Source organism: Podarcis vaucheri (genome assembly GCF_965113315.1).
Source record: "Podarcis vaucheri genome assembly, chromosome: 10".
Classification (NCBI taxonomy): Eukaryota; Metazoa; Chordata; class Lepidosauria; order Squamata; family Lacertidae; genus Podarcis; species Podarcis vaucheri.
In genome coordinates, this window is record NC_138748.1 from 55,761,112 (window position 1) to 55,779,396 (window position 18,285).

At 44.6% G+C, this 18,285-nt stretch overlaps 1 protein-coding gene across 9 annotated transcripts in view; it reads left to right on the forward strand.

Annotated features, from left to right (window-relative positions):
- The window catches only part of IQSEC3 (IQ motif and Sec7 domain ArfGEF 3), a 150,326-nt gene that overhangs the window by 117,147 nt on the left and 14,894 nt on the right, over positions 1-18,285 (forward strand). For 7 of the 9 annotated variants that reach the window (XM_082240395.1, XM_082240400.1, XM_082240397.1 and 4 more), the window contains 6 exons: positions 8,541-8,663; positions 9,720-9,886; positions 10,344-10,483; positions 12,759-12,884; positions 14,915-15,014; positions 16,691-16,897. In XM_082240395.1, coding sequence (XP_082096521.1) covers positions 8,541-8,663; positions 9,720-9,886; positions 10,344-10,483; positions 12,759-12,884; positions 14,915-15,014; positions 16,691-16,897 — 863 coding nt within the window. The remainder of the gene's footprint in view (positions 1-8,540; positions 8,664-9,719; positions 9,887-10,343; positions 10,484-12,758; positions 12,885-14,914; positions 15,015-16,690; positions 16,898-18,285) is intronic. The other 2 variants (XM_082240396.1, XM_082240403.1) reach the window with 1 other exon arrangement.

Here is an 18,285-nt window from a genome sequence, read left to right on the forward strand (position 1 = left end):
TCTGCCCTCCTCCCTTCACTGGTGTATATTCCTCCCTCCACCCTTCCCTGATTTGCCTAAACTATGGCTTAAGCATTACATCTGCAGTGATGCTCGCCATGGTGAATGCAGCTAAGATGTTTCTTAATCAGTGTGTGCAAACCCTTCAGTCCTTATTGTCACAATGGGGAACCTGGTTAGCATTAAGTATGGCTAGTATCTGTGCAGTTGTAATGGCGAAACACTGAGAAAGGAGGGGGAATACATGGCCAAAGGGGAAGGAAGGAGGGGAGCGACAGTGACCTGCGCAGCCCACTCTCAATTTCTTAAGCGTGGTTGAGAGATCAGCTCCGTTATTCCTGTCCCACTGTCATTATCTCTATCCATTTGCTTTCCTCCGCCCTCCTGAGCATCCTTCTATGCCACCGTTTTGTTCTTGTCCATCTATCTTGCCCTGATTCCGTTCACCTTTTGTTCCTTATGTTTTGTCTCAAGAATGTCATACCCTCCCCGTTCATTCATAAGCTCCGCTGGGTAAGCAGTGGATGGCTCGTTCCATGAATGGAGCTGGCAGCATCACTGGGGGTGGGCTGTTTGTTGTGCAAGTCGAAGGATTCTGGGAAGGTCAGGCACAACTGTCGTCTTCAATTTGTTTCCAAGGCGAGTGTTATTTTTCTGAATGCAAGAGGCATTCTGGTGAATGGGAGCAGGTTGTTTGTTACATTGGGGGCAGTATGCTCTGATCTATTTTCCTGGAGGGCGAACTGGTCTCCTTACTGTCCAGAGTTTGCAATTCCATTATTTCCACTGAGAAATACACCAGCCGATCAGACTTTCAGGAAACGGACGTGCCATCCTGCCTCTTTTGTGCAGCGCGTAGTCGTTTGTTCAGGACGAGCCTTGAAGGGGGTTCGATGAATGAGCAGGTGTGTTATGTTCTTTCTCAAAGGTCACAATGACAGGAAATGCTTTCAGTTCTCCCAGAAATATATAATAGTCAAAATGTAGCAAGTAGCAGAGGAACATCAGAAGAGACTGCCGGACCAGGCCAGGGGCTCATCCAGTCCAGCATCCTGTTCTCACAGTGACCAACCAAATGCCTATGGGAAGCCAGCAAGCAGGATTTGAGAGCCAGTGTGGTGTAGTGGTTAAGAGCGGTGGACTTGTAATCTGGTGAACCGGGTTCACTTCTCTGCTCTTCCACATGCAGCTGCTGGGTGACCTTGGGCCAGTCACACTTCTCTGAAGTCTCTCAGCCTCACTCACCTCACAGAGTGTTTGTTGTGGGGAAGGGAGAAGGAGATTGTTAGGCGCTTTGAGACTCCTGAAGGGGAGTGAAAGGTGGGATATCAAGTGCAAACTCCTCCTCCTCCTCCTCCTCTTCTTCTTCTTCTTGAACACTCTCCCTTTCTGCAGTTTCTAGCAAGTGGTATTCAGATTGCTGCCTCCAACTGTTATGGCAAAGCGTAGCCATCAGAGGCAGGAGCCGTCAATTGCCCTCTCCTCCATGAATTGGTCTAATTTTCTTTTAAAGCCCTCCAGGTTAGAAGCCATCACCTCCTCCTGAAGGAGTGAGTTCCATAGTTTGACTGTGTGCAGCATGAAGAAGAAGCTCATTTGCTGTTTCCTCATCTAGCTCAGTGTTCCCATTACTGACTGGCAGCAGCTTTCTGGGATAGGGGGTTTCCCCAGACCTACCCAGAGATGCCAGGAACTGAATCGGACATGTAAAACATGTGCTGGTGAGCTTTAGCCCTTCAACAAAGGGCAATTTGGTGACTGGCTGGCAAATCCAGGGCTTTCTCAGCAGTCTCTCTACGAAAGTCCTCACTTGTTCCAGAAAGATGGTTGAGCCTTTCCAGTTCAGGAAGGCATTTGTTGTGCCTTCGCTAGATTTCTCTTGCTTGTCCTGGTGGTTTCATTGTTTTCATTGGGCTCTGCGTGTCTTGCCTTTTGTATGGGTTTTCGTCTTTTTGTGTGTATTTAACCATAAGCTGCTGTTGCAGCCCTGCGGGTTACAAATGTGGGGTAGACAGTTTGGAAACGAATTCATAAATAATCTTGACAGGTGCAAGGAACAAGTTCCCACTTCCCCCAAAGCATGGAGGGAATTCAGTACATCTGTGTAGGAAGGAAATGCCCTTGGCTTCGCGTGGTCATTGCCATCACAATGAAACAGCAATACATTTCTCAGTTCATCTCCCCTATGAAACCAGCAGCCTCTGTGGTTGAATGACTGGTTGCCAGCCTTTGTTTCTTCCCCTGTGCCTTTAGCATCAGCCTGGCAGGCAGACATTAAGGAGGCAAGGCTTTTCCCTGTGCCGGGGACTGTTCAGTTTCTGCATGTGGGACTGCTGTTAAACATACAGAAGATCCATAGTTCAGAGGTAGAACATCTGCTTTGTATGCAGAAGGTCCCAGTTTCAATCTCTGTTATTCCTAGGGAATGTCACTTGAGGCTTATCCACACCTCTGCTTGCTCTGCTGCTTCCCCCTGGTTTGGTGCTGAAATGGAAACAACGGCTATGGGGTTTCCCACATATTGCTTTTCATTCCAGTTTAGCACTAAAGAACAGGTTTCTCAAGGGGAAAGCAGCAGAGCAAAAACTAGTGACAAGGAAAAGTGTGGATGAGTCCTTACTGAAGACAATGGACGATTGGCATGACTCGGTATAAGGCAGCTTCCTGTATTCCTTTCATCCAAATGGATCTATTTGTCAAGTGTGTGCAATAGCTGTTTTCCCTCTGTAGGTACCACTTGATGGTCTTTACTGGTTTTGTCACTTGTGCAGAGATATCTTTGGGTTGGCCATGCCCACCTATTCAGTTTGGTGATGGGGAACAAGAGCAGGAGAAGGCTGTTGCCTTCAAACCCTTCAAGGGGGCTTTTTGGGGGCTTCTGGTTGACCACTCCAGGAAAGAGGTAGAACACTAGAGTGGATGGACATTTGGGCTGACCCAACAGAGTTCTTCTTACGTTCAGTGTTCACCTAAGCATTCCCTTATATTCACTTAAAACACAATTTCATCTGGCAAATGTTGAAGGACCTGGAGGTCTCGGCGTTTTGGAGGAGCCTGGCATGAGTAATTGGGCCAGTGGCTTGGTGGCCAGGTTTTATCATTTTAAGCCTGCCTGACCAAAGTTGCTACATCTGTTACTCTTCAACAAGTATTCTGAGTGAGTAAATGTTATTTTTACCTTTTATAGGACTCTTTGTGTGATTGCTGTTTTAAGGGGGAGAGAAGGGGGAAATACCAGGAAAATCCAGTCTTCCTTAAAGCATCTTGGATTCACTGGAGAAGGAAGGAAGGGGTGCAGTGGGTGTGGCACCCCCCATGGATGCTCGCCCCGCGCTCGGCTAGCCCCGCCCCCGAGTGCACACTATGTGCGCCGCTCCGGGTGCCGGAACAGCTAGCTCCACCTCTGCTTGGTTTAAAGGTAAAGGTAAAGGGACCCCTGACCATTAGGTCCAGTCGTGACCGACTCTGGGGTTGCGGCGCTCATCTCGCTTTACTGGCCGAGGGAGCTGGCATATAGCTTCCCGGTCATGTGGCCAGCATGACTAAGCCACTTCTGGTGAACCAGGGCAGCGCACGGAAACGCCGTTTACCTTCCTGCCGGAGCGGTACCTATTTATCTACTTGCACTTTGACGTGCTTTCAAACTGCTAGGTTAGCAGGAGCAGGGACCGAGCAACGGGAGCTCACCCTGTTGCGGGGATTCGAACCACCGACCTTCTGATCAGCAAGTCCTAGGCTCAGTGGTTTAACCCACAGCACCACCCGCATTCTGCTTGGATTACTTAAACTAAAAGACTAAAACAAGCTTAGCTAAGCTTCCCTTTAAGCTGCAAATGGATGTCACTCAGCTACACCCACAAACGTGAGGAAGGAAAGATAATATCTCATAAATATTTCCTCTCCTAGCATCTATTCACATCCCAACAATTCAAACACTGTGCTCTTTTGCATCTGGTCTTCCTACCCACATTTCCCCACATTGCATATACCCATTCTTCCTAGGGGAGCAAGGTGCATTAGGGAAGGTAGATTGGTGTAAAGAGGGGGCAGCTACTGAGTTGTTTGTGACCACACTGTGGGAACCATTGGTGAACAGGGATGTTGCCTGAGCAACGTGAGGCAAGTTCCCCTTCCCCTAGCTTGCCCTGAAGTTGTTTATTTCAGGGAGGGAAGAGGGCTGTTACTTATTAATATCTTTGTGTCTTGTGGTTTTAAGAGTTTCCACCTGGCTGCCTCTCCTCTGTTCCCTTCTTGAGTGTGGGCTACGAGTTCATTTTGCAGACGCTTTTAGTGGGAAGCTGGCTCCTGCTGCATTGTCACCTGAGCGGAAAAAGCTTGGAAAATAGGTCACTGCGCTTGGCTGAGCTCATCCCCAGCCCACAACGGTACAGCTGCTTCCTGCCTTTCCCAAACCCTTGCGCTGTGAGCCTCCGGTGCTGCGATGAGTCCTGTCCTAGGTGCCTTGTGGCAGAATATGCACTGGCAAGACACTGAGGTTTCTTCTGGCGATGGTACCTGTGGGCAGAAGGACCAACAAGAAATTACAGTGGTTGAAATTGTGATGAAAGTGATCTCAGGGGCTCTGGATTCAAGCCCAATAGAATTGTGTCGTCCCCCCCCTCCATGTTTTAAAGCTCTACTGGTGCTCAGTGATACTTAGGTTTATTATGTGCTGTCCATGTAAACCTGCCTCCACATTAAAGGGATGTTTGGAAAAGTAGAAGAGACTATTCCAGGAGAGTCTTTAGTAACAATCAGCCAAACAGTAGCATCTGATGGATTTCAAGCTTGTGCGTAGATGTTTGTCTATACATTTATAAAAGCTCCATGCTAAAATCTGATCACTTGCTACAAAACACACACACCGTCTTTATTTTGCATAGCTATACCTATTTGTTTGTTACATACATAACCAATACTCACGTTAAAATGCATTCTCTCTATGACTCAGTGCTCTATTTTTTCCTCCCTTCAGAATAATAATGCTTGAAACATCCCCAAAGGTTATTAAAGAGAGCACTTTTGGGATAATCCTGTCTATATTGTGCAGCTTCAACAGTGTGGCTAGAAATGAAGGAAGAGGAATCTTGTTTTAAAGGGATTTATACATGTAATTAAGCAGTTCCAGCCCAATCAATCTTTGCTTGCTTTTGAACCACCTCTTGTATCAAGCAGCTGCTTATGTCTGAACCACTTGTGTATTATTATTATTTTTAAAGCCCAACTAATTACAGGCAAAATTAGATATGAAATAATATGTATATTATACATATTATATGTATAAAAGAGCCAAGCCCCGTGTTGTACTATATTTTGGCAGCTAGCTACCTTTCTTTCTTGCTTGTTTTATTTATTTATTTATTTATTTATTTATTTATTTATTTATTTATTTAACTGCCCTTTATCCAAAGGTCCCAGGGCAGTGTACATTAAGAACATCATTTACGCAGCATAATAATAAAAACATAATACAGAGCATAATGAAACAACAATGACAACAACATTAGCACATACCAATTTAACAGGCCATAGATAATTTAATGGCTGATAGGCTGGGTAAAAAGGAATGTTTTCACCTGGTGCCTATAGACATGTAATGATGGCACCAGGCGAGCCTCTCTGGGGAGAGAATTCCACAGAGGGAGCCACCACAGAAAAGGCCTGTTGTTGTGTTGTCACCTTCCAAATCTCTCGGGAAGGCAGAACATAGAGAAAGGCCTTGGGTGACAAACACAGGATTGCGAGGGGAGGTCCTTAAGGTATTGAGGCCTTGAATTTTTATGTATCCATTTTTGTGCTGGTTACTTTAGGAAATCACACATGGGATGGGTTCCGGTTGAGGGTAGTGTCATGTAAACAATGCCCAGAAATCAGCCTCAAATTCACAGTAAACACCAATGTGACAAGCCCCCTTGTCTTCTCCACCTCCCTCTTGGTCTTGCATTTGTTATGAATTATCATACTGCTGGCAAAAAGAAGAAGTAGCTAGGAGACACTGATGCACACCCCCACCATCAAACTCAACTAGCCAATATATATTTTAAACCAGGGCTGTGCAGAGGCTTAAAGGTTACAGAATCTGCTTTGTTTTTTGCTTGTACCCCCAAGACCCATTACCCAGATCCATAAGGGCCTAGGGGCCAAACATAGACTTTGAATTAAGGAACATATCCTTGAACACCAGGAATTTGTTTTCAGCAGCAGACCTGAGCTCACAGTCCTTGCCACCTACAAACCATCTCCTGCTTTCTCCCCAAGCTTTTTTCTTTTTTGATTCAGTGCCCTAGTTTTGGCATAAGAGTTGCCTTTTTTGTTTGTTGGAATTATTAAACAATTGGGAGTCTTTCTGGTCTACTACAAAAATTACCCAGAGATCTGCAAGTAGATCACTTCTTACTGCTTTCCTTTTGGGTGGCATCACTGCTACCTCAACCCTACACTAAGGCTTTGTCCTTTGAACTATCTGTGAGTTGAGGGAGATGCCCCAACCACTTGCAGTCTCACACAGAGCCCTTTCCCTTTGTTTCCCTTAATAGCCCATCACCCAGTTTTATCACTTCACCAGGAGGCTACCCTAGCTATTCCAAGAATTAGAAGCCTTGATTAAATTCTAACACTTGCTGGATCCAGGGATTAGAGGGGTCTGGCACCCAGCTTAACACCCCAAACTCATAACGGTACAGTAACGCTGGTGCCATTCCAGGCAAAATTAAAGAGAACTGCTAAGAACTCATAAGTCTTTAGGTTGCAGTCATTAACCATGCTCTGGCATGGAGAATGCAGCCTCAGATGTTCCCTTGATGGGGAAGATGGGATCTATAGTTCCCATTTTGTTGAGTAGGCTTCAGTCTTTAATGGTGTCTTCATGCAAGGAAGCGCAATGCACTTCAAGTATTTATTTCTTTTTCTTTATTTCCTCCAAATTTTAAAGTCTCCAGGGGTGACTGCAGTGGTGAACCTGGTATTGATTAACTAGGAAATTTTCTGCAGTTATCAAAGCTAAGCATTTAGCAGCAAGAAGCCTTGATGTGACCCCATGGGAAGAAGAAGTGCATGTGTTAGTAAAATAAAAATAACAAACAGAGAGGAGGAGGGGCGGGAGAGAAAGAGGGATAGCTCTTTAGTGCTCTTTCTCCTTCTGCAAGCATCCTCTGATCTGCCCCTTGAAGGGAAAAAATAAAGACTGCCTTGGGGGAATAGTCACATTGATTTTTCTCCCCTTTATACTTGAGTGTGGTATCAACAGTTCCTCTGGCACAGGAAAAAACCAAACCCAGGTCTCTGCAACTGGAGACAGATTATAGTTTTCTTCTTCTTCAGAGACTCAGTTTAGACCAGGTATTTGGACCCTTTTCAGTCCAGGGGCTGCATTTCCTCATGGGACACCTCGGGGGCTGTGTGCCAGTGTTGGGCAGGACCAGAGGCAAGGGTAGGTGGAGCAATGGATTTCAGCTTTGCAAGTTAGAGATATCTGCAGATGTGCATACCCCTACACCTCTCTGCCATTCATATAGGCAAACAAGAGACATTATCAAGGAGGACATGGAGTACAGAGTACAGATGGGGTCTGTTTTGGGGGGAGGGTTGTGTTTGTCCTGGGGAGTCTTGAGGGGCAGGGAGAGAGGGCTGTATTCTGCCCATGGACCTCAGGCTCCCCACTGCTGGTTTAGGGGGTTATTTCCACCCAAATTTGAGTCCACACATACGGCAACACTTTAGTATCTGTACAACACTCACGGACTGTTCAAGGCACTTCACCTTGAGGCTGACCTGAAATGCTCTCTCCCCATTTGCCCACTCCCATTTAGGATAGGGCTATAACTCAGTAGCAGAACACACATTTCACATGCAAAAAACCCAAGGTTCAATGCCTGCCATCCCCAGGTAGGGTTGAGGAAATCTCTGGTCTAGAACCCTGCAGAGCCACTGCCAGCCATTGTGGACCAGCCTTCCCCAACTTGGTGCCTTCCAAATGTTGTTGGGCTAAAGCTTCCAGCGGCTCCAGCTAGCATGGACAGTGTTCAGGTGTTATGGAAACCACAGGCCAAAATTCCCAGAGGACACAAGACTGGAGAAGGCTAGATGAATACTAGCATTCAGTTAGAATGTTGGGACTAGGACCTAATACCCTGGGATTCAAATCCCCACTCAGCCATGAAGCTCACTGCGTGACCTTGGACCACTCCCACTTTCTCAATCTATCTACTTCACAGTGATGTTGAGGAGGGGTTTGTGGGATGAGCCATTCATACTGCCCTGCCCTACTTAGAGAGGAAGGGTGGGCTAAAAATATAACTGAAATGTATCTTCAGTAGACCCAAGGCTTTTTCCGAGTGAGCTCAGAAAAAGCCAAAAGAGAGCAAGATACAGAAGCAAGATGGGGTGTAGTCACATCTTGATTTTTTTAGGAAGGAATAATGGGATTCCTGCTGAGATCTTCCATGTTGTTGTGATAGGCCTGTTTTTCCTTTGTACATCTCCATGGAGGCTGTTATGCAGAGATGATTGTATTAATGCTGTTTGTTTTCTCCTTCCCTTAGCTGTGTAGTAGATGAGATGGACTTCTCTGGCATGGAGCTTGATGAAGCTTTGCGGAAATTTCAAGCCCACATCCGGGTGCAGGGAGAGGCCCAGAAGGTGGAGAGGTTGATTGAAGCCTTCAGGTAAGAGCCACACTGATGTGGTACTGATTGACAGGCAGCTGCTTCCAATGTTGGAGGTCAACTGTCTGAGGAGTAGCCAGATGTGCTTCCCCTCACCCAAGGAAGAGTAAACCTATGAGTAGGTCTTAAAGGTTCCTGTGGTGAGATTCTGCTGGGCCATGCGAGGTGTAGGGTCCCAAGATCTTATGAAGGGTGCTGCTCCTTCCCAGTTTTGTGGCTATGGTTGGTGTTGTGCTGCCCCACAAATCAGCCAGACGGCATTGACAGGCTCACCAGATGTAAGCCATTCCTACAAATTTACAATTTCATAAATGATGGGGAGGTCATGTCATGGAAAACCTTCTTACATCTTTAGCAGGTGCCTGTCTAATTTCATTTGGTAATTGATTCTAGAGGACTGGCTCCACAGCACTAACAGCCCTGTTTCTAGTGCTACACTTCTGAGGCATGTGGTACTCTCGGCAGTACTTCTGAGGCATGCGGAACTCAGACCCTTGTGAGAAGATTGCCACAAGCACACAGTTTTGTTGCAGGGAAGTTTCTGCACATATTTAAAAACAGTAAGCCCTCAGCATACGCGGGGGTTATGTTCCAGGGATCATGCCTAAAGCCAAAATCACGTATAGTCAAAACACATTGATGTGTTTGGGTGGTTGGGATTGCCAAAGTCTTTTTCCCCAGATGCCCATTTCTGTCATGGATCAGTTATTCTTGGGAAACAGACTTTTCCGTTTGTGTGCTTGTAGAACCAACTGATGCACTGCAAGCTGTGTATGTTAAGTCTAACATGCTTCCTGGTCTTTTGAATCTACTTAAAGTGATTGGCTTGTTCTTTTATTCTGAGTTATAGCTCTGGGATTGTAGGCCCAACCACTTTGAAGCATTTTTTTTAAAACAGTCAAGTGGTGCATAGATTTTATGGAATAAAATAAACTTTGGTGTCATCATTGATAGTCAGACTGTAAGTAATCTGAGGATCCGCAGACATTTAAATCTATATATTAGTGGCATTTGATTTCCATTCATGTGTGTTGACTTTGTCTTCCCTACCTGCAGCCAGCGGTACTGCATGTGTAACCCTGACGTAGTCCAGCAATTCCATAACCCAGACACCATCTTCATCCTGGCCTTTGCCATCATCCTTCTCAACACGGATATGTACAGCCCTAACATCAAACCCGACAGGAAAATGATGCTGGAGGACTTTATTCGGAACCTCAGAGGTGAGGGCATTGCTTGGATGAGCCATAATCCCAGCGTGAAATAGAATTCAAGCCAAATGCACATAGCACCAAAATAGCTAAAATATCTGTGCCCGAAGGGAGGAAAGTAGTATTGCCACCTCTCCGAGAGAGGGAGAAGAGCCTATTTGCATTGTTGATCTTGTAAATATATGTACATTTGAAATTGCTCACTAGCTAGTCATGAAATTGGGGGGGGGGGGAATGCATTCTTACAAATTTATAGTTATTGCACCTCAGCGTAATCTCTGGTCCAACAGGTTTGCAGAGGCGATTCTTCTTTGGCCAGAGCCCTTACTAGGACAGAAATATATGACCATGTGCATTTATCACAGCCAACCATGACTCTATCTTCTCTTTCTCAAGCCTCTGAAAAAGCACACCCCCTTGTAGCCCAGGTTCATATTTTATCTCTGTTCTCATTGTTTATGCTTCACAGGAGTGGATGATGGAGCTGACATTCCCCGGGACTTGGTGGTGGGAATTTACGAGAGGATCCAACAGAGAGAGCTCAAATCAAATGAGGACCATGTAACCTATGTCACCAAAGTAGAAAAATCCATTGTTGGAATGAAAACGGTGAGCCTTTTGCCCATCACAAAGGCAATCTGCGTTACTGTTGCTGCCCTTGTTATCCCTTGCAATCGTGTTTGCTCCACGGTTACTTTTTCCTTATGAAGCTGCCTTGTGCCAGGTAAGTCCTGTTGGCCCAGTATTGTCCTTCTCGGGAATGGGGAACCTGTTAGACTCCATCAGCTCCCACCAGTCCTAGCCAGCATGTCAAGGATGGTGGCAGATAAGAGTCTAAACCGCGTCTGGAGGGCCAGAGATACAAATCCCTGCTTCGCACTGAACTGGCAAGGCCTCTTCATCCAGAGTCTCAGGATGAAGTCTTTCCCATCACATCCTGCTTGTGATCTTTTTAACTAGAGATGTCAGGGGTTGAAGTAGGGGCCTTCTGCATTCGAAGCATGTGCTGTTCTGCCACTGAATGATATGATTAGCCTTCTCTTTCTGACTTACGTTTTCCTTTAATGTGCCCATCTCCTTTTTTCTTTCTCTGCAGTGTTCTCTGATCTCATTTATAATTACTATTTTTTCGCATCGTTATTTCTTTATTTTGTTTGCCCTTGAAAATGGTCTTGAGTACGTCTGTCTGATTTTCCAGGCAGCAATCGTTTTTGCAGACCCTGCCTGCCTTGTAACCTGGAAGCCAAGTCCATAGGAAGGCACAAAAGGCTGAAGGTGTCTCAGGGCCCGTCTGTGTGTACAGAGACCACATGCGCCTGGGGTACAGGGTGGTGGGTTCTGCACAGGGCCTTCTAGTAGGTGTGGGGTATTCAGTTCACTTTTAATTTTAACAAGAGCCTACCTAAATCACACTTCCCAAAACAATGCACAAACCAACATCTTTTGTTAATTGCACTTCTCAAAATTTTGCAGCACGGTTCTCCAACCTGAATAACTTGTAAAGAAATGTGAATGTTTGGAGGGGGGGAAATGTATGTAAATATGCCTATATTAGTAAAAATAACATATGAAGTTGCATTGTTTTAGGGATGATTGTTTCATACTAGGCCAAATGCATACAGAAATTTATCAGTTAGAAGAAACACACATTAAAATGCTGATAAATTTTTGTGAGGACTTTTTCCCCCCTTAAAAAAAAAATCAGGCTAATGAGGAAATAGGGAGAACTGAGCTTAAAACTGGGAAAAATTGAGAAATCGAGAGAAGCTGAAATGGACAGATTTGTCTACCCCTTCCTGGGAGAATCACTGTGTAGATATTCCTGTGACAATCCAGCTGTTCTCCCTCTGATTTCTAAGCCATGAGCGGTAATTAGTTAGTTAGTCCTCCTCGCCCCTACTGAAATTAAGCTTCAGCACATGTAACTGCATTTTACATATACATTATGCCCCCCCCTTTTCCTGTCTCTCTCCTCTCCCTGTCCTCACTCTTTTGTTTTCCTTTCATCACAATTTAGACCATAAACTCCTTGAAGCAGAGGCCTGTCCTTTTTTGCTTATGTTATTCTGCAAAGTGCCATCTGCAGTGACAGCCCCGTATAAATCACTCCCTCTAATAGTGAACTCAGGTGGTGAGTGCCAATAAGACTGGAGCCAAAATGGGGCCACTGAGAAACAGAAACAGGAAGGTAGCAGTATGCTTGGAAGGACTCTGAGGTTTCCAGAAGCAGAAAAATACATTTTAAAACGAACAAACTTCTAAACAGTCCGCAGAGGACTACGTGTGCTCAGTAATCATAGAACATTGTGAGTCTTGCGGAAGAGAAAAATGGAAAACCTAGCAGTGGAGAGTCAAATGGCCTGCTGGGAGAAAATGGCTGGGAGGAACTCAGGACAGGAAATGCTCCTTTAATGAGGGAAGATGAACCCTGAAACACTTTGTTTCTGATTCCACTTGTGATCCATAACAATCAACATTGCCATTTCAGTTTCTATTTGCTTCTCTGCTGTCATGGGGGGTTAAAAACTTGCTTTCCCTTCTTCCTCCAAGAAAAGGAACACACTTAGTAGACTTTGCATCACAGGCCCTATTATATTTTTGTGCTCATGCAAGCACCAAGGTCTTCCAATTCCATCAGGTGCAGCGAGATATTGCAGATCAGGGAAAGTCCTGAAATGAATGAACTCTGCCTGCCATAATTGTGATAGGCTGCTCTGGTACATTCAGTGCCATTATGGAGCAGAAAATGTCCTGATGAGAACAGGCTGCACGTGGTGGTGGGGCAAAGCCATTGCAAAAGCTTGCTTGAAGTCATTTAACGTGCAATGCTTTGGGGTTGGTGGATAAGGAAGGGGACTGTTTCCACTCCGTCTCTGTCCTCCAGGTCCTCTCAGTGCCACATCGCCGGTTAGTTTGCTGCAGCCGACTTTACGAAGTGACGGACGTGAACAAAGTACAGAAGCAAGCTGCTCACCAGAGGGAGGTCTTCCTCTTCAATGATTTGCTGGTGGTGAGTGGCCTTTGGCCTTGAGAATCACAGCATCGCAAAGGGACTTAGAGCCAGTGTTCAGGAAAAGCACAGGACACGCGACTCCCCTAGGACGTCCAGGTTGGATTTGATGTGAGGCGTTGCATTCTCCCTTACTTATGAAACTCCCTTCTATGTAGAAAGGTAGCAATCAGGGAGAAGGTGCTTAGATACCTTTTTATCTGTGGTATGCTGGTTTTCCGTGGGTAGGAGGTTTGTTCTGCTGGTTGTTCTTTTGCTCAGGGGAGTATTCGGTCATGAAATCACCTACCTGCCTTCCAAACACTGCAACAAATGTGTTGTTGTATGTATGTATGTATGTATGTATGTATGTATGTATGTATGTATTTGTGTAGATAGATATAAAAATCAGTCTTTAATGCCACCTTGTACTGTGCCCCACCATGACTCAAAGATTACAATTACAGCACCAGCAGAGATAAGACAACAAAATGAAATGCAGCCTTAAAACAGCAATGGATTTGACACTTTCTAAGATGAATTAGCAGAGTCTTAGCTTGCTATATAAGTTCCATCTCTAAGCAAATGTTCTTCAGGAAGGAGCCCCATAGTCTAGGTGCATGACTGAGAGACCACAGCCTCCCTATACACATCAGACAGTGAGTGGGGCAGGAACAGAGGCTTTGAAGATGATCTTATTGAGCGGACAGGTTCATATGGGAGAAAGAACTCATAGAATAAAAGAATTGCAGAGTTGGAAGGGACTTTGAGGATCATCTAGTCCACCCCCCCCTGCAATACAGGAAATATGCAGTTCTCCCATATGGGGATTGAACCTGCAACCTTGGCATTATCAGCACCACGCTGTAACCAGCTGAGCCGTGCTGCTGAAAACAAGCAACTTTCCCAAAACTGAGTTAGGAGCCAGAGATGTGGGCATGGAGCTGAAGTTGTATGCTCCATGTGTGCACTTAGTATACTTTCAGCTACCTGCCAAGCCAATTGCCAATTATTCATGGAAATAAAGGGGCAGGTATGGACTATCTGCGTTTGTACACTTTTGCAAAGTGCAAGCAATAACTTTGTGGATGCACACTCAAGAGAATCCAGTTTCATGTTCCCCTGCATAGTGAAAGGAAAAGTCACCGCAGAATAAAAACACATCTCCATCTTAATCCATTCTACTTTGTTTCACAGGAGCTCAGTAAAACGGCTAAGTTAAAATCTCTGTGAATCTGACAAGGTTGATTTGACAGGACTCCCTGGAGAGTAGAAAAAGAAACACCAAAGCATATTTCTCACTAAATTTCCTATGCTGTACATTCTGGTGACAGTTATCAGATTTTTTAAAACGGTGCCGTTTATTTGAGCCAAACTGGACTTGATGCAGTTAGCAATTGCACGGCATGCTTCAAACAAGTAAATAGCAGGTACAGGGGGCATGATCCAGAATGTGATCATGATGGAGGAATAAGGGGGCTTTAACCCCTTGCTACCTTCTGTCCTGATCCAGCCCCTTCAAAGATAGGTGTTGTCCCTGCAACCACTTAAAGCTTGAAACAGTCTCTCACATGTTCTTCTAGTGTAGATTTTATCAAGGGGTTAGATCCATTGTTCACTCTTCTGCACACAAAGAAATTAAACCCGGGGTTCTTTCCAGACTGACTCTAGTTTCAAGTGGGATTAAATCACATGCTGGATAATTTGGGTGGTGTAATTGCAGTTGATTCCCCGAAAGATCAGGATTTATGCGATAAGGAAAGTGGTGGAAAAAATACATCTCCAAAACAAATTAGAATGGATTCTCATTATATAGCCAGCCATCATCTGTGCAAATGGATCAGAATGAATGCCCAGTAAGCAGGTTTTCTGTAAGTGCCCTGGAATTATGACCACAGAGGACAAATGCTGTAGCATTTGTGTCAAGTGTCCTTCCATGAGGTCACTGTGAGGGAACTTTACCTGGGGGTAGTATTCAGCTATGTTTTACTCAGGGAAGGCCTTTGCTGTTGCATCTGAAAAACTCTCTTCATTTCTCTGTCCTCAAACAGATTCTCAAGCTTTGCCCCAAGAAGAAAAGCTCTTCAACGTACACATTTTGCAAGTCAGTTGGCCTGTTAGGAATGCAGTTCCATCTCTTTGAGAATGAATGTAAGTTTGTCACAGTTTTGGTCACTCGCCAGATGACACTGGAGGACAAGATTTATAGTGTGAATTTTTATACAGCGGTAGTAGTGTAATGCCTTGGGCTGGAAAGATGTGTAGCCTGCTGCTTAATGAGAGAGTGGTTTGAAGCAACAATTTCAGTTTCCACCTGTTACCCATAACCTCTATATTTTGGCACCATGTAGTATTTGTGCAGGCACCTTAGATGTAAAAAAACTCCCACAAGCTTTTAAAGCTGGGGAAAGGATTTCCCCATTGTTCATTGCAGAGGAGTGGAGCATGGTTTGAAAGGATCCTGTTGCTTTGACCTTGGTGCTATTTTATTTTTTAAAAATGAGGTATCAGTACTCATATAAAAGTATTATGGGTGCCAGCATAAAGTGGCTGCCATTGGCAGGAAAGTAAGCAGTGCCAATACTGTGTGCAAGTGAGTACTGTCACACAAAAAAGTCCTGGTGTTTCTGTTTCTGTTCTGTTTCTGTTCTGTATATGGCTAGTTTTGTTGGCTGAAAACCAAATTGCTAGGTATTTCAAAACTTTAAATTGCTCTTGTTGCAGGTTACTCACAACATTCTCTCTGCCTCTCAATTTCTCCCAGACTTTTGTGGTTTCCAAATTACCTGGGTTTTGTCATCAAATGGCACCCACCAATGCAAAAATGATCTGTGATCATTTTGAACTGGATTTCTGCAATTGGACAAACACTAAGTCATGTCAGTCAGTTGGTTTTCTCAGTGTAGACCCAGCATCAAACTAAGCTCCCATGCCTTCTCTTGTTTGAGTCATACGCATTAGTGAAAGTATGCACTGAAATCTTGTACACAATCATTTTTGACTAGGTGTTTGTTCAGACTTGGAAATACTTGGGCAGGTTGTTCTATGCACAAATCCATATCACCACCTGCATTATGGTGCTCAGATGGATGCTCCTTTTTGGTACACATGGAAATGCATATCCTCTTTCCATCCTGGGCCCTTTCTACCATTGATGTGAGCACTTGTTCATATGCACCACTGCAGAATCCCCCCTCCAAAAGTGTGCTATTTCAATTTGCACAGCTGCTTATTTGTGTGAGTTACTTGGAAAAATCAACATGAACAAACTGAGGCAATATTTCATATGCATTCAAAACAAAGAAGTGCAGTTTCAAGAGGTGGCCTATTGCAGGCTTATAGTGCAGTCTACTCTGAAGTAAACCTGGTTGACTTGAGAGGGATGGTATAGGATTGCAGCCGTAGAACCCCAACGCCCTCATCCATAAACCAGATGGGTCCAGATTTTTATTCCAGACCAACCAATCCTCTTGTTTAGCAGGAACAAACCTGGCAGCGTTTAGCTGTGTTTATTATTATACTAATTGGTCTCATTAGTAGGATTATGTAGAAAGCTGCCTTAATAAGTAGGTCAGGCTGCTTGTCCGTCTAACTAAGGACTGTCTACTCTGACACAGGACTGTCTACTCTGACTTGGCAAGGATCTTCGTCAGAGAGGCCTTCCCTGGCTCCTGTCACATGATCCTCTTCACTGGAGATGCCAGGAATGGGGGTTTTCTCATCTGCTTTCCCACTGAGCTATGGTCTCTTCTCAGATTGCTTCAGCCTTTTTAATGTATAGAACCCACAACACTAGTTTTATGTCCCCTCTTCTCCTTTTTTTGTAGATTACCCACACGGCATCACCTTGGTGACTCCCCTTTCAGGCTCAGAGAAGAAACAGGTACTTCATTTCTGTGCTCTGGGAGCCGAGGAAATGCAGAAGTTTGTGGAAGACCTAAAAGAGTCAATAGCAGAGGTGATGGAGCTAGAACAGATTCGAATTGAATGTAAGGCTCCCAGCGTGGCCCAGACTCCATGCAGTCATTCTGTCTGTATGTACATATGTCCATGTCTTGTGTATTTTTGTGTCTCTTGTTAGCAGGGGTGCCATTTCACATTTCAGGAGGGGGGAGGGGGGCAGGAGTCCCAACAAGGTTTAATGCTCCTCTCTTGAATATGTGCAAATTTAAATAAAAACGAATTTAGTCGATATTAAATAAAAATGAAGCTATTCAATATTAAATGGAAATGCAAAAGCTGGTGTATTTCAGAATATTTCTGTGATTTTAAAATATTTATGCTACAAAACAATTATAAAAATGTTATCAATACTGGATCATCAGACATCATTCTTTGCAAGTAATGAGATTCATGCCTTTGGCATGTGCATCTAGGGCAAGCCACACTTAATTCTTTGCAGCACTAATTTCTCAGCATTAGAACTGGCAAGTTTGCCAGAGATAAAATGTTCCTCATGAATAACCAGAGATGGTGTAAACCAGTGTTTCCCAACCTTTGGTTTCCAGATGTTTTGGGACTACAATTCCCATCATCCCTGACCACTGGTCTTGCTAGCTAGGGATGATGGGAATTACAGTCCAAAAACAGCTGGAGAAGAAGAAGAAGAAGAAGAGTTTGGATTTGATATCCCGCCTTTCACTCCCCTTCAGGAGTCTCAAAGCGGCTAACATTCTCCTTTCCCTTCCTCCCCCACAACAAACACTCTGTGAGGTGAGTGGGGCTGAGAGACTTCACAGAAGTGTGACTGGCCCAAGGTCACCCAGCAGCTGCATGTGGGGGAGTGGAGACACGAACCCAGTTTCCCAGATTACGTGACTACCGCTCTTAACCACTACACCACACTGGCTCTCACACTGGAGGCCAAAGGTTGGGAAATACTGGTGTAAACTATCATGGCCCCTTACTCAAAATGGCACCCTTGGTTGTGGAGCTGGATGAGGGTGGAGGGCTGGCTGTATCTTCTTGGGGTGGGAGGATTTTATTAGAAAGTGAGTGATGCTGATATGTGAGCACAATAAGCCACATAATGTGGCCATAAATGCACACATTAGGGTAAAAGGTTTCTAAAATGCATATATTCGTGAAAGTGACATACAAAACGCATTATATAAGGAAAGATTGCTTTGCAAAAATGGTTTATTGGGCAAAATCGCATACAAAATGCATACATTCATGCTAAACTACTGATGACTTCTCATGAGGATGCAATTCTCTCCCCCGCCCCCAAAACTGGTGTGGAAATGTGGAAAACAGAACCTAAGTCTGGGGGAAAGATCTCATCCTTAGGATGAGCCATGAGAAGGGTGCAGAACAGTTGAGAATATAGGCACTTGGCCTTGATAAAACTGACAACTCCAGCATAACTTTATCCATAAAACAGACACATCTACCACACTAAAGAGATACTAAGGGTTTTTAA